The sequence below is a fragment of the Hyla sarda genome, chromosome 3 (genome assembly GCF_029499605.1).
Source record: "Hyla sarda isolate aHylSar1 chromosome 3, aHylSar1.hap1, whole genome shotgun sequence".
In the NCBI taxonomy this organism is placed as follows: Eukaryota; Metazoa; Chordata; class Amphibia; order Anura; family Hylidae; genus Hyla; species Hyla sarda.
In genome coordinates, this window is record NC_079191.1 from 96,025,524 (window position 1) to 96,042,464 (window position 16,941).

The following is a 16,941-nucleotide window of genomic DNA, read 5'->3' on the forward strand; positions in this document are numbered from 1 at the left end:
CCTACAAATCCCTTAAGTGCTATTTTTCATAAGACAAATGGTTTTAGATAAAGCTTGATAACTACCTGTGCCTCTTCCCATAGGAGTATATTTCATTGTACAATATATGAATGTATGCAAATAAATAAGCTCACAATTCAATGCATATAAAAGGTGTCAGCCAACCTTACAGTGCTGTCCCGTTCTGCATAACAAGGCTCCGCCCCTGTGATCTGCCATATTGTTGCAACACACACTGCGTTCCTATGAAGGAGACTGAATTACATTATGGTCACATGTTCCACCATAGGGCGCCATCTGGGAAAGCAAGACAGGGGCTCACCGGGCTGAGCTTCCTTGTAATACAGAACAGGGCACTGTAATAAGGGACACTCAGTAAGATATGTATCATAACTTTGCTACATGTTTAAGAAAATTACTAAAGTGTCCAATCCCTTTAATTGAAATGTATACTTTACATTGGTGTGACCATGCATCTAGTCATGTGACAGTTATGCTACAAGTTATGCTCTAGTATTAGACATATAGCATATATGTTGTAGTACGTGTGACGATACCCTTGGGGCAGGGTCACACTGGCCATTTTCTCTGCAGCTGGGTAGCTCTGTGTGTTCACTCATAGCAACGGATTTCTACAGCTAGGAGCTCGCTCTGCAGTCCCTTTGTGACTGCTGCCCTTTGTGACCCTCTCCTTATACAGAAATTTGGACCCCTACAACATACCAAAGGGAATAAAAAGAACATGTGTTGCAGAAATGCTGCAGATTTTCTGCTGCAGAAAATGTGCTAAAGCCAGAAGTAAATTCACCATTAAGGGGAAGTATAACACCTTCCATTATACTCCTTTATTATGCATTTCCTATTCCTTTTCAATCCACTCCTGGTTTTGGTTCATTTTCTGCTGCAGATAATCTGCAGCATTTCTGCAATGAGTGTTCCTAGCCTAACTGTTCAGTTCTGCACTGTGCCATAGAGAGAAGCATTTACTGCAGTAGTGATTGTCACAATAATTTACCATGTTGCATAGCAACATGGAATCAGAAGTGTGAATATGATTTTGCACTGAAAAGAGAGTTCGCTGTTAATGGTAGTTAATATTCCTTCTCCTTAGTTGGGAAGTTTTTGCACCTAAAATGGTGCGCAAGAGGCAAACAAGTAGCAATGTACAACCAAGTATATAAAGTATAAGCTCAAACTATGGAATTGTTTTGTATACAGGATGAAGACAGCCAGTATGCTGGACAACAACAAGTCTACCGTGACATTGGGGAGGAGATGTTGCTCCATGCCTTTGAAGGCTACAATGTCTGCATTTTCGCTTACGGACAGACTGGAGCTGGTAAATCTTATACCATGATGGGCAGACAGGAGCCAAAGCAACAAGGAATTATACCCCAGGTAATAACACTTTAAGGCTTCTCCAGACATCAATAGGATCAGATTTCTTGGGAGAGAATGCTCTACTTCTTAACACACATTGGGGCATATTTACAACTGGAAATGCATCAGAATTGTGGGGCAATTTGGGCCAAAAACTGGTGTACATGACTTGCACCACATTCACTATGTGTTAAGACACTGTTGGGAGTTTTATGTGTTAGCATAAAGCACGTATATCTTAGAAAAAATGGGTGGCCATATTGCACCCTAAATTTGCTGTAAAGAAAACCAACTGATGGTGGTCAAGATTGTCTAAAATTAGATAACAGTGTCTAAAAATGAGCCAGATTTATCACAGAGCTTGAGCCACTATGATATATTTGGTGCATTCTTAGACTGTCTAGTCTAAGTTTGCACTGTCTAAGTATTAGACAGTTTTAGTAAATGTGTCTAATATTGGCTAAAGATTTCCAAAACTTTATTATCATGTAAATATGTTATTACATCAATATATTATACCATTTTTATGCAGACCTCACATCTTCTATCCTCTGATCATGGACATTCCAGTCATTGTTACTGGCAAGTAAACCTATACTTGGTGGTTGGCAATTTAGGTGCAGCACTCAAATACTGTAGTATTATCAGGTTTATGGGTAGCTGTGTAGCCTGGTTGACTATACCTAAAGTTGCAGTTATTTTTAATTATAATGATAATAATAATAATTAATAAACAAATATATACTTGACCTGAAACTTGACCACCAGCTGTCTATATTTGGGCTTTTGAAGTCAATAGGGCCTGTATCTGACTTGTATACACTGGAAACCCATTTTAACAGGCTGCCACATTATATGTGCCACAAAGGGCACAATCATGATGTGAATGCAGACGTACTCTGTGGTTCTGTTGTTTTTAAAGGGGTTTACCGGTGAAAAATAATGTATCTCCTATTCAAAGGATAGGGATAAGTATCTGATCTTGGGTATCTTTGGTGCTCCAATGGAAATGAACGGAGCATTTGGCATCTGCAACACATGTTCTCTCTGAGAGTCGGGGCCCCAGTTTGGAGATTGCAGGAATCGGAGGGTTGGACCACCATCGATAGGACATTAATAAGTTATTTCTTTACCGGGCAACCCCTTAAATATAGAAAGTTGTTATTTTGGGATAAAATTGATCAATTGCTGCTATTATTTTAATAGTTATAAATACAATTTGTTAGAAGGGTTTGCACATAGGGTTGTGAATAAACATATTAGTAATAATGTGCCAATGGTTCTCCTGGATCTATGCTGATTCTATCATTGGATAGATGGGAATTAAGATATACACCCGTCAATAAAAGATAGTCAAGTGGTACTTGAAGTGCTTAGAACTTTACATTTATTACTAAATCAATAAAATAAGATGCCAGGATATTAAATGTATTTACAAATAGAGATAAATGCGGCTAAGGCTCCTTTCACACTATATGTTGCTCCATTTTAAAGACGCGTTACAATGTCCCGTTAAGAAAACCCTTAAAAATGGCCGTTAAAAAATCCCATTCAAGTCTATGGAATTTTTTGATTATGCGTTATCACCCATTATAGCTCGTTATGAATAATGGACGTTATTTGTGACGGGAGAAAAATTTGTGCATGTAACGTTTTTTCTCCCATCACAAATAACGTCCGTTATTCATAAGGGTCTATAATGGGTGATAACGGATAATCAAAAAATCCCATAGACTCGAATTGGATTTTTCAATGGCCGTTTTTAAGGGTTTTCTTAACGGGACAGTGTAACGGGTCTTTAAAACGGAGCAACATATAGTGTGAAAGGAACCTAAGTGGCAGTTGTAAAACCCCAAAAAATTACTCACAAGACTTGTGGCATTCTTGGCCTAGTCCCGGTGCTACAGTTGCTCACTCTCGTGAGTAACTACAGAGCTGCCTTCCACTGGTATTGTATCTGAGTAACCTATCATAGTAATTGTACATTGCCGTTCCTCTGTCATGTGTATTGGCCACACATTGAGTTTGGTGCCTAAGTTTAAGAGCCTATTGTCTTAAACGTGCATAGTGTCTATTTGAGTTTTTCATTGTGCTTTTTGGGGTTTTACCCTTGCCACTTAGCCACATTTTTCTCTTGCTATCTTATTTTATTGATTTAGTAATAACCGTTAAGTTTTCAGCACTTTAGGTGACATTTCATCCATAACGGGCCTTAGAAATGGAATGGGGATCAGCCAAGTTTTATTTAGCTGTGTATTTGAAAAGCTTAAAGCCAACCCCCACTCCGGTCTTGCCATTTGGGGATGGCTCTATATCCATTGCCCATCATTGTTGATACTATTCTGCTAAAGCTATAGTAGTTATACTGTTCTTTACATTGACCTCAGTATCTGCAATAAAGGTCATAAGATTATAGAGCTGCACTCTGATCCAATTCTCTTTACTACATAAAAACGATTCACTTATAAGGTATAGGGAGGTTTTGTCTCACCACAGTAGAAGGTTTCTGGATGCTGCAAGGTTATCTTAGGCAATAGATGTCATACTGTGAGGCACTGCTGTTATTCACATCTGGCCATTATATTCCACCAGGATGACATTTATCATCTTCAGGTTATCACGTAAATAGCAGCGCACTCATTTTTCATTTCCTGTCATTATAATAATGACATCACATATAGAAAATGAGTAAGCAGGGTTCACTGTCCATGCAGGGGTTAACTTGCTGCTTTTAATCTGTTTAACCCCTCAATATCTGAATTATTTATTGATGCCTCACAGTCTATGAAATATTCAAGATATACTCTGCGTCTGTGAATTATTAACTAACCCTACACTGTCTGTAAAGTGTTAACCTCTTAATGACTGTGACTTGATGGCCTAAGCAGCAAGTCATGTATATAATGATATGTGTATTATGTCACATATGTGATGCGGGGTTATGACCAATATTTGTGTTTCAGCTCTGTGAAGATCTCTTCTCCCGGATCAGTGACACGACAAATGACAACATGTCTTACTCTGTGGAGGTACGTGTCATTGGACTCTATACCTTCAATAAGAATTCTAGAGGGTTCTGGAGGAAGGCTGCATAGAAGTCATGGTGCAAGTGTAATTAGCACATTTAAAATGTATCAAAAACTTCATCAAACTACCCAGTGTAAACCTGGACCATTAGCGGTTTAAAGTACTCCTTCGCCTTTTTACGTCACAGCTCCCCAGCTCGTGAGCTGATTCCCACAGGGGGGTCTTGCTGATGGAAGCTGGAAGCTTCTCCACATTTCACTGCAGGGGAACTTAGCATTACATGGAGCACCGTGAAGATAATGGACAAGGAATGCAGAGTCACCAAGAGCAGAAGACAGTCTTCTGTCTAGGGCTTAAAGGGGTATTCCAGGCCAAAACTTTTTTTTTATATATCAACTGGCTCCAGAAAGTTAAACAGATTTGTAAATTACTTCTATTAAAAAATCTTAATCCTTCCAATAGTTATTAGCTGCTGAAGTTGAGTTGTTGTTTTCTGTCTAATTGCTCTCTGATGACTCACATCCCGGGAGCTGTGCAGTTCCTATGGGGAAATTCTCCCATCATGCACAGCTCCAGGGACATGACATCATCATTGAGCAGTTAGACAGAAAACTTCAGAAGCTAATAACTATTGGAAGGATTAAGATTTTTTAATAGAAGTAACTTACAAATCTGTTTAACTTTCCAGAGCCAGTTGCGATATATAAAAAAAGGTTTTGCCTGGAATACCCCTTTAAGTTACCACATGTGTTTTTCTGGTGTTTTGTTGACCTAAAAAAAACACCACAAAGAACTGCCTTGTCATTTTGCACTCCAAAAATGCAGTTTTTTTTTTAGTTTTTTTTTTTTTTTTTTTAAATAGTGGGTTTTGGTCTTGTTTTTTTTTCTTTCCTGTCTTCTTCTCCTTCGTATTTTTCATGACAAACCATGTGATAATTTCATTATGTCAGTCATGGGTTTCTGTTGAAGTAAAGGGGAAAAATAAATGCCAGAAAAAACGCCAAAATGCTATACCCACATGGCGTTTTTATGGTATTTTCTTTTTATGAAAACAAAAACCATAGTCTAAAAATTTTGTGATTTTTGGGAAAACTGCCACTAAGCCCAAAACTGCAGAAAAATACTAAAGAAAAAACATTTGGCTGCAAAGTTTTTTGTTTCACCCAAAAAAGCTGTGGCGCATTTGTGACATTTTTTTAGAGCATTTTTGAAAGAAAAAAAAAACTATTGGAAAAGCATGAGTGGAAACTTACAGAGGATAGTGTCAATGAAGGATTTCCTTCCCTGATTATGGTGGCAGAAATGGATGGATAGATAGATAGATAAATAGGAATAAATAGATCTCTCTATACTATTTTTTATATGACCATTTTTATCAGGCATCCACTAAGTACTATGTTGAATTATGTGTTACCTCTTAATTGGTGTTTTGCTTGAGTTTCTACTTCTTTTTATATCACTGCTTCTCAGGTCAGTTATATGGAGATTTACTGTGAGCGTGTCAGAGACCTGCTAAATCCAAAGAATAAGGGGAATCTTCGTGTTCGTGAACACCCTCTTCTGGGACCTTATGTGGAAGACTTGTCAAAGCTGGCTGTGACCTCCTACCAAGACATTCAAGATCTAATGGACTCTGGCAACAAAGCCAGGTACTCTGTCTACAGAACTGATGGGTGTGATCGTCACTATTTTTAATAATTTATTCTAATTGGGGGACATGTATCATTATTTGTGTATGGTAGAAGCAGTTTACCCCTTTTCCCGAATTCTAAATTATGTGCAGAAGCGCTAAATTTATCAATCAAGTGCAATGAGCTTCATAAATTGCGGGTAGATATAGTAATCTCCTAAATCCACTCTTTGGAAAATAGAATCAATGATTTAGAGCATCTTGCTACGTTAAGTCCATGATGGCTTATATTTGCGCAAAAAAAACAGCTCTTGCGGCAAAATTTTTGGTGTAAAGGAAAAGTACGCAGTTAATAAATCCATGTGTACTATAGATGTCACTCCAAGGTACCCTGATTCAGCCACATCTGGAGGACATGCTCTACCAAAACGTGCGCAAAAAAAGGGCTTGCGCAAAATTTTGCGCAAAAAAATACACACAAAACAGGGGTAAAATCTTTGATACATGTCCCCCATTATGTCTAAAACTGCTAGGAACATGAGTCTATTGCGGTAGCTCCACCTCTGCATGGAGGTTCCTCATGCATCTTTCCATACTATAGAATATACACTTACTACAATGAGTCTGGTTCTTTAAATTATGAGGACAATAGGCTGATAAGAAGCCCATCAGAGAAGTCCATACTGCAGAACATAAACTAAACTATTTTTTTTTATAAAGAAGATCTATGGAAAAGGTGTTGTACCATAATAATTACAAAGTAAGGATGAAGAAATGCTTAATAAAGGTGCTCATAAAATGAGAAAAAGTGAAAAAAAGGAAATCTAATACAACAAATTTCAGCTGCGGAAAAATCTTTCTAAGGGTTTTACATTTGCATGACCTTGACATTGACTTCTGTTGAACAAACAAAAAGGATCCCCACCAGGGCAAGAAAAAAAGAGTCTGCATAAGGCTAAGTTTCCACTTGGTTTTTTTTCTGGCAGTTTTTGGAGATCTGCCACTGCAGTTTTTGAGTCAAAGTCAGAAGTAGATCCATAAGGGAGGAGAAGTGTAAGTCCTTCCTTTATATGTCCTATTCCTTTTGAATACATTTCTGGCTTTGGCTCAAAAACTGCAGTGGCAGATCTCCAAAAACTGCCAGAAAAAAAAACAAGTGGAAACTTAGCCTAAGGGTGGGTTCACACCAAGATTTTCTATACAGTTTTTGGATACTTTTTTTTTTTTTTTTTTTAAACGTATGCAACTGTACAGAAAACCGTTGCCATAGACTTTCCATTCAAAACCGTATGCACCATATTGTATACGGTTGTCTCCGTTTTTCCCACCACACGGTTTTTTACTTTTTTTTTCTGGACAGAAAACCGTGGCCTACCACCGTTTTTGGTCCAGGTGAAAAACCGTATTGACCCTTATACGTTTTTTTTTTTTAACATGGGAGTCCATAGGAACCGTACAGACCTGTATGTGTGTACGGTTCCATCCAGTTTTTACCGTACGGTTTTTGACTTTGCACAATTTTTTTTTCTTGGAATTTCAATCAAACAAGTGAAACTTTATTCATAATGGAGTGAAAAGCTCAAAATATATGCGGTTTTTTTCTTAAAAAACGGATGCAACCGGACATCACTTTTCAAACCGTATATGGTTTTCAACCGTATACAGATAAAACTTTGTACACACGTTTTGATACAGTTTAGTCAGGTTTTGAGGAATCAGTTCTTTTTTTATCAAAAACCTGAAAAGAAAAACTGTATTGCAAAAACGTGGTGTGAACCCACCCTAAGTGTTGTCCCGTGGAACACCTTTTTTTTTCTTAAATCAACTGGTGCCAGAAAGTTAAACAGATTTGTAAATCACTTCTATTAAAAAATCTTATTCCTTCCAGTACTTTTTTTGGGGCTGTATACTAAAGACAAATCCAAAAAAATAAATGCATTTCCTCTGATGTCATGACCACAGTGCTCTCTGCTAACCTCTGCTATCCATTTTAGGAACTGTCCAGAGCAGCATATGTTTGGTATGGAGATTTTCTCCTGCTCTGGACAGTAGAGGTCAGCAGAGAGCATTGTGGTCATGACATCAGAGGAAATGCATTTCTTTTTTGGATTTCTCTTTAGTATACAGCCCCTAAAATGTACTGGAAGGATTAAGATTTTTTAATAGAAGGGATTTACAAATCTGTTTAACTTTCTGGCACCAGTTGATAAAAAAAAAAAAAAAAAAAAGTTTTCCACGGGAGTACCCCTTTAAGGCTAGGGCTATGTGGCGACTTTGGCTACAACACAGGTTTTGCAGCTAAAGATCGTTGTGTCTCACTGAAGGGGTTGCAGCTTATGTTTGGGAATGAGGTTGGGTTGTGAACTACATGTGGCCATGACTGTGACCCCAATGTCACAAAAAATTCATCTGGGATCCTTTTCTTGCCACTACCAGGTTGCATTTACAGCCTTTTGTGGGTTGAAAAGAATGCAGCATAATTCCTGTGCCACGCAACCCACGTAGCCCTAGCCTAATGGTAGATTTGCCCAAAATACATAAAAGGGAAAAAATAACTTTCAACATTATGCAAAAACATGGCATGAACAGAGCATTAGTATTCATTCATTTACATGGAGATATTTTAGCTAAATACAATAATACATTTTATATGAAGGAATAAGTCTTCAGTCTTGTATATTCTGTTCTATTACTTTAGTTATTTGTAGAAATGTTTCAGTAATGGGACTGAATTTTTATCTTGGCATCGTTACATAATTATATAACAACATATTATAATGTATGGAATTTGACATAAATTGAATCAGACCTTTGCAAGAGCATCATATTGGCCTCTGCTTTTCAGCAGAACCTTGGTAAAGAACAGAACGAGGCTCATGATTAGAACACAATATAAGGGTGGGTTCACATCACGATTTTTCTATACAGTTATTGGATACGGTTTAAAAAAAAAAAAAGCCGCATGCAACCGTACAGCAAACCGTGGCCATAGACTTTCCATTCAAAACTGTATGCACCATATTGTATACGATTGTCTCCGTTTTTCAAACCACACGGGTTTTTTACTTTTTTTTTCTGGACAGAAAACCGTGGCCTACTACAGTTTGTGGTCCGGGTGAAAAACCGTATTAACCCGTATACGTTTTTTTTTTTAAACATGGGAGTCAATGGGAACCGTACAGACCTGTATGTGTGTACGGTTCCATCCAGTTTTCACCTTACGGTTTTTGACTTTGCACGGTTTTTTTTTCTTGGAATTTCAAACAAGTGAAACTTTATTCATAATGGAATGAAAAGTTCAAAACGTATACGTTTTTTTTCTTAAAAAACGGATGCAACTGGACATCATTTTTCAAACCGTATACAGATAAAACTTTGTACATACGTTTTGATACAGTTTGGTCAAGTTTTGAGTAGAGATGAGCGAACTTACAGTAAATTCGATTCGTCACGAACTTCTCGGCTCCGCAGTTGATGGCTTATCCTGCATAAATTAGTTCAGCTTTCAGGTGCTCCCGTGGGCTGGAAAAGGTGGATACAGTCCTAGGAAAGAGTCTCCTAGGACTGTATCCACCTTTCCCAGCCCACGGGAGCACCTGAAAGCTGAACTAATTTAGGCAGGATAAGTCATCAACTGCCGAGCTGAGAAGTTCGTGACGAATCGAGTTTACTGTAAGTTCGCTCATCTCTAGTTTTGAGGAATCCGGTTTTTATCAAAAACCTGATAAAAAACTGTATTGCAAAAACGTGGTGTGAACCCACCCTGATTGAGATCCAGTAGTATCTAGTTTAGGAGTCTGTGCAACGAGAATGCTCTGCTACATCACTGTTCACAACTATTACAGATGACCATAAATACAATGGATCTGTCTCACGGATGTGCCACTAGACCAGTGGTCTCCAACCTGCGGACCTCCAGATGTTGCAAAACTATAACTCCCAGCATGCCCGGACAGCCGTTGGCTGTCCGGGCATGCTGGGAGTTGTAGTTTTACAACATCTGGAGGTCCGCAGGTTGAAGACCACTGCTCTATGCCCTCAAAGCTTATATGGAGCATGAATGTTTTATGACCTCCACTGCAGGCTCACAACTTATACATGGCATCTGAGGCTGGATGAGCTTCAGTATGAAGGCTGTATACAGCTATTAGAGTTTCCAGTGGCGTAAAGGTTATTTATGAGTGATAATGATAGAACATTCTGACTCACACACAGGAGATTAGTCCAATACAAATGCAAAAGTTCTGATTTTTATGACATTTCTGATGTGAAGATTTGGTTTTGAAAGCCTGTGTAGTGTCCAGTTACATTAGCATTACTAGGCCCTCAGTCCCTTCTACTACTCTATATTATGTTTTACCTTTCAACACTATTTCTCATTGTGGAATCTGATTGTTATCGCTTTTTCTAGTCTACATTGAGCTCACAATCTCACCCACTATCTCAGGGTCTGCTTGTGTCTGTATAAAGGCTTTTATAGCTAATGGATGTGTTTAGAATGAATTAAAGGGGTACTCCGGTGAAAACCTTTTTTCTTTTAAATCAACTGGTGCCAGAAAGTTAAACAGATTTGCAAATTACTTCTATTAAAAAATCTTAATCCTTCCTGTACTTATTAGCTGCTGAATACTACAGAGGAAATTGTTTTCTTTTTGGAATTCTCTCTGATGACATCACGAGCACAGTGCTCCTTGCTGACGTCATTATAATAATAATAATGATAGCTCTTTATTTATTGCTGTCCTACGTGGGGTTTGAACCCAAGGCCCCAGCACTGCAAGGCAGCAGTGCTAACCACTGAGCCACCATGCTGCCCTTAGCATGTATCTGCAAGAAAGGAATTTCCTCTGTAGTACTGGAAGGATTAAGATTTTTTTAATAGAAGTAATTTACAAATATGTTTAACTTTCTGGCACTAGTTGATTTTAAAGAAAAAAAGGATTTCACCGGAGTACCCCTTTAAAGTGGAAAGCCCAGTAGATCAAGAGAGATGTCAATACATTTAAAGAGCACCTGCTGTATCAGAGTTGCTGTATGCATCAGATGTAGCGCAGCCACAAATGTGTTTATGAATATACATCACAGTAGATAAGAGTAATGCGGCAACGCACCATGAGCAGTTTTTAGGCTAGTAGAATTCCATTGATTTTAATGGGACTCTGCTGCACAGTGCACAGGTGGAATTTCCTCAAGGGAAACATCAGCCATGGAAATCCCGATTCTGGCCACTGCTGACATTAGAGATGAGCGAACTTACAGTAAATTCGATTCGACACGAACTTCTCGGCTCTGCAGTTGATGACTTATTCTGCATAAATTAGTTCAGCTTTCAGGTTCTCCCGTGGGCTGGAAAAGGTGGATACAGTCCTAGGAGACTCTTTCCTAGGACTGTATCCACCTTTTCAAACCCACCGGAGCACCTGAAAGCTGAACTAATTTATGCAGGATAAGTCATCAACTGCCGTGCCGAGAAGTTTGTGACGAATCGAATTTACTGTAAGCTCGCTCATCTCTAGCTGACATGTTAATTCTTTTTGGCAAAATCCGTTCAAAAAGGCATTGCTGTTTATGTAGACGGCCCATTTCCAATCGGTCCTCTGCAATTTTCCCGCCATGTGCACATGGCCTTATTGTGCAGATTCTAATTGAAACTGTGAAATCCACGCTGGAAACAATTGGAATCTACAAGATAAAAAAACTCAGTGTGCACAGGGCCCTACTTGCATATTTTGGTTCTTTTCCTTCCCTCTGCATCATTTCTGTAAATGCACATTTTTTTTCTTTGTAACATTACATTCACACAGGAAGATTTAGAAGTGAGTTTGCAGCAAGTTTCCTGCTGCGAGTTTAAGCAGCGCTGGGTTTTCCAGAGAAAATTTTCTGTAGCAGAAAATCTGCAGCTGTTGTAATCTGGTGTGAATTTTCCATGAGGAAGATTCACTGCGGAAAACCGTAAAGTTGCCTCTAAATCAGCTCATCCTACCTGTGCTGAGTGGGCAGGCTCTTCTTAGTAAGGTGCTAATGAAGTATACTAGAGGCTTTGACAATAAGACACCTTCTCTCAACTCTCACAGTTTAAAGGACAAGTATCATGAAAGAAAATGTATCCCCTATCTGAATGATTGCTCCCCCGCGATCTCCTGTTTAGAGCCCAGGCTCTCCTTCACAGCGGCACGTCATAACCCCCGCCTGAAGCAGGGGCCGCCACACCCCCTCAATATAGCTCTATGGGAGAGCCGTTCGGCAATGTTTGGCTCTCCCATAGAACTATATAGAAGGGGCGTGGCGGCCCCCACTTTGGGCGGGGTCATGACATGCAGCTGGGAAGTAGAGCCGGAGGTCTAAACAGGTGATCAAGAGGGGCCTTAGTGCTCTGACCCCCAGCGATCTAAAACTCATCCCCTATCCTTCGGATAGGGGATATGTTTTTTTTTTTTTTTTATGATACTTGTCCTTTAAGGGTGTATTGACGACACATACAGTATCCTGCACATAATTGAGGCACAGGATTTGAAGCTGCAGGATTTTATGCTGCATAGTTCAACTAAATCATTGAACACAGCATAAAATCTGCAGCTTTAAATCCTGCGCATCAAATATCCTCAGGATACTGTATGTGTGAATAATCCCTAAATGGGCACAGTCATGTTGATATGTTGTAGAGACATATTAAAAGAATTGATCTGTCGGGGTCTGAGTGTTTAGACCCTGGCAGATCAAAAGAACAAGCCAGGAGTTGTGTGCTATTAGCACGTTCCCTTCCGGCTCTGTGTCATGTGACCGGGCAGACTCCTAATGTACGTCCGTGGGGCATTCCAGGTCTCATAGACACTGAGCTGGCTTCTCTCCCGGCTCATTCTCGTCCTTAGTCGTGTTCTGAACACTAAAACTCCAGCCGATCAAAACTTTTGATTTGTCTCTTTGACAGATGAGATTATTTTTTTCATTTATAAATGACAGTGCCTATTTAAATCTCGCAAAGGCTTAATGTGGTGGTTTGCCCACGAGAGCTGTTGGCTGAATGCTCATCTTCCCCCTAGATGATACAAGTTACGCCTCTACCTGACCCCCTCTGTCCAATGCTAAAATGAACCATTGACTTTTATTTTTGTTACTTTCGAATAAATTATGAGGAATATAATAATGTAGACAAATATCCTCAGACGCACTCAAACTAGGACCAATATACTTAACAATAATGAAAAAATTCCCCAAAATTCATGCCAGTAAATGAGGGGCACTGTTGTTTCTGTTTTATAAGAAGATCAATAAGAGTTATAATGAATCCCGTGATGTATGCCAGTTAGGATGTGGGGTTAATGCCCAGAGAAACAGAGTGGATATACAGGGCAACATACCCTTCCAGAACACTGGTTGGGAGGTCCAGTTTCAGGAGATGCTATGATTGATCACAGTCAGACACACAATGCAAAAGTCTTATTCGCTACTGCACAAATGTCAGAACACTAATAGCTAGGGGGCCGCAATATGTTCCCAGATGGGCACTAACTTTGTTACAGAAAACAGTACTACTTAGCCCTTGGGGGCACTGTCAAAAGCTGCTGTGACTCACAGACAGCCACAAGATCTGTAGTGAACCCAGGTACAATGACTACATAAGGATACAACATATATATACAACATAAGGATACAACATATATATAGTATACATAGGTGCATGTAAAAAAAAAAACAGCAAAACTGCAATGAAAAATACGAACAGCTTCCAGAATACACACAGGGACCATCATACTCTTACAGGCCAATGACTGGCCCCACAACTATGTTTTTTTTAATAATGTCTATATATGCTGTAATGTTTGCCTGTGTCTTCACAGAACTGTTGCAGCCACAAACATGAATGAGACAAGCAGTCGCTCCCATGCTGTGTTTAACATAATCTTCACCCAACGTAGACACGATGCTGACTCCGAGAACAGCACAGAGAAGGTGAGAATGGTCAATAGCCATAACAAATGGGTGTTTGTTTTGATCAGAGACTAGTCAGGAAAGTATCTGAAGTGTTTTTTGCCCTTTGGATAGGGGATAAGATGTCAGATCGCCGGGGTCTCGCTGCTGGGGACCCCCGGGATCGCCGCAGTGGCACCCCGCTATCATTACTGCACAGAGCGAGTTCGCTCTGCACGTAATGACGGGCAATACAGGGGACGGAGCAGCGTGACGTCATGGCTCTGCCCCTCGTGACATCACGGCCCGCCCCCTTAATGCAAGTCTATAGCTGGGGCGTGACGACCGCCACGCCCCCTCCCATAGACTTGTATTGAGGGGGCGGGTCATGACATCACGAGGGGCGGAGCCGTGACGTAACAATGTTCCAGCCCCTGTATTGCCCGTCATTACATGCAGAGCGAACTCGCTCTGTGCAGTAATGACAGCGCAGTGCCACTGCAGCGATCCCAGGGGTCCCCAGCAGCAGGACCCCGGCGATCTGACATCTTATCCCCTATCCTTTGGATAGGGGATAATATGTCTAGGGGCGGAGTACCCCTTTAAGGCTAAGTTTCCACTTGTTTTTTTTCTAGCAGTTTTTGGAGATCTGCCACTGCAGTTTTTGAGCCAAAGTCAGAAGTGTATTCAAAAGGAATAGGACATTTAAAGGAAGGACTTACACTTCTCCTCCCTTATGGATCCACTTCTGACTTTGGCTCAAAAACTGCAGTGGCAGATCTCCAAAAACTGCTAGAAAAAAAACCAAGTGGAAACTTAGCCTTAAGGGGTACTCCGGTGGAAAAACATTTTTTTTCTAATCAACTGGTGCCAGAAAGTTAAACAGATTTGTAAATTACTTCTATTAAAAAAATCTTAATCCTTTCTGTACTTTTCAGTTGCTGTATGCTCCAGAGAAAGTTGAGTTGTTCTTTTCTGTCTGACCACAGTGCTCTCTGCTGACACCTCTGTCCATGTAAGGAACTGTCCAGAGCAGGAAGGTTTGCTATGGGGATTTGTTCCTGCTCTGGACAGTTCCTGATATGGACAGAGGTGTCAGCAGAAAGCACTGTGGTCAGACAGAAAAGAACTATACAGCTTCCTCTGTAGTATACAACAGCTGATAAGTACTGGAAGGATTCAGATTTTTAAGTAGAAGTAATTTACAAATCAGTTTAACTTTTTGGCACCAGTTGATCATAAAAAAATTTTTTTCCACCGGAGTACCCCTTAAGGCTAAGTTTCCACTTGTTTTTTAAAAAAATACTCATTATGCCACCATATGGCATAGGAGACATAGTGGGGGAGATTTATCAAAACCTGTCCAAAGGAAAAGTTGCCCAGTTACCCATAGAAACCAATCAGTTGCATTTTTCATTTTTACAAGGCCTCTGCCAAATAAAAGAAGCATTCTGATTGGTTGCTATGGGCAACTGGACAACTTTTAATAAACTTGAAATAAGGTTTCTAACTCAATGGGAGACCCAGTGCCGCTTTGTGATATTTGTCACAATTTTTGTTGTAATTCTTGTTATTGTGGCAAAACATTATCTTTTTTTGTAAAAACTACACAGCTTTGCTGCAGTTATAAAAGTAACTGTAAGAAATGACTCACATTGATATATTTTAAATAACAGAGAGCTTCAGGGATACTGAGTATTGTACAATCACTTTACATTATTAGAGGCAAAAAATTTGCACTAGGTGGAACAAATAAAAAGAAATGAGACATTGACAAAGCGTATAACAGGTGATGACAAAGCAGCATTGTGAAAACGCGTTTGGGGTACAGGTGAGAGGTGATCTGTGGAGCGCATGTCCAGGTGTCCTGATTTGTATGTGGATGGTTTTGATACTATTAACCCATAACTGCAAGCTTCCAGGGGAGTAGCCATTGTCCCTCCCATTGAGATTGTTCACTTTATCTATATGTGTACTTACACAGTTCCACTGGTGATGTTCCATCAGTGCGCACCTTAATATTGCAGTTGCACCTTATACTTACCTGCAGCTATCATGTACACTCCGCAGTCTATTTAAAATATATATAAAATAAATTGAATTACCTGTTGTATTCTCACCTCTTGCCTCTTATCTGCCTGTGTTTCTGTTGTACCTCACCAGTATATTTTTTATGTGTTTTTATGCAATTTTTGTAAAAATAAAGACTGCTATATTTGAGTATATTTCATGATCAATTATGTTAGTGTAGAAAAAATGATATTTGACAATATAGTCCAGTTTCTAAGTATTAAAGTGTACCTGTCATTAAAAAACTTTTTATATTATGAAGCTAATACTATTATATGTATATGTGGTTGCCCAGTACGGCAGTTGTTAACCCGTACCGTTGCTGTTCTGTACACTGAGGACAAGCAGGGCTCTGTGCACTGAGGACAATCAGGGCTCTGTACACTGAGGACAAGCAGGGCTCTGTACACTGAGGACAATCAGGGGTCTGTATACTGAGGACAAGCAGGGCTCTCTACACTGAGGACAAGCAGGGCTCTGTACACTGAGGACAAGCAGGGCTCTGTATGCTGAGGACAATCAGGGCTCTGTGCACTGAGGACAAGCAGGGCTCTGTACACTGAGGACAAGCAGGGCTCTGTACACTGAGTACAAGCAGGGCTCTGTACACTGAGGACAATCAGGGCTCTGTACACTGAGGACAATCAGGGCTCTGTACACTGAGGACAAGCAGGGCTCTGTACACTGAGGACAAGCAGGGCTCTGTACACTGAGGACAAGCAGGGCTCTGTACACTGAGGACAAGCAGGGCTCTGTACACTGAGGACAAGCAGGGCTCTGTACACTGAGGACAAGCAGGGCTCTGTACACTGAGGACAAGCAGGGCTCTGTACACTGAGTACAAGCAGGGCTCTGTGCACTGAGGACAAGCAGGGCTCTGTACACTGAGGACAAGCAGGGCTCTGTACACTGAGTACAAGCAGGGC

The 16,941-nt window shown here is 40.0% G+C and overlaps 1 protein-coding gene across 4 annotated transcripts in view; it reads left to right on the forward strand.

The window, feature by feature from the left end:
* Window positions 1–16,941, forward strand: part of KIF1A (kinesin family member 1A) — a 331,661-nt gene that overhangs the window by 173,901 nt on the left and 140,819 nt on the right. For all 4 annotated transcript variants that reach the window (XM_056564691.1, XM_056564693.1, XM_056564694.1 and 1 more), the window contains 4 exons: window positions 1,219–1,398; window positions 4,344–4,409; window positions 5,878–6,056; window positions 13,876–13,987. In XM_056564691.1, the coding sequence (XP_056420666.1) occupies window positions 1,219–1,398; window positions 4,344–4,409; window positions 5,878–6,056; window positions 13,876–13,987 (537 nt within the window). The remainder of the gene's footprint in view (window positions 1–1,218; window positions 1,399–4,343; window positions 4,410–5,877; window positions 6,057–13,875; window positions 13,988–16,941) is intronic.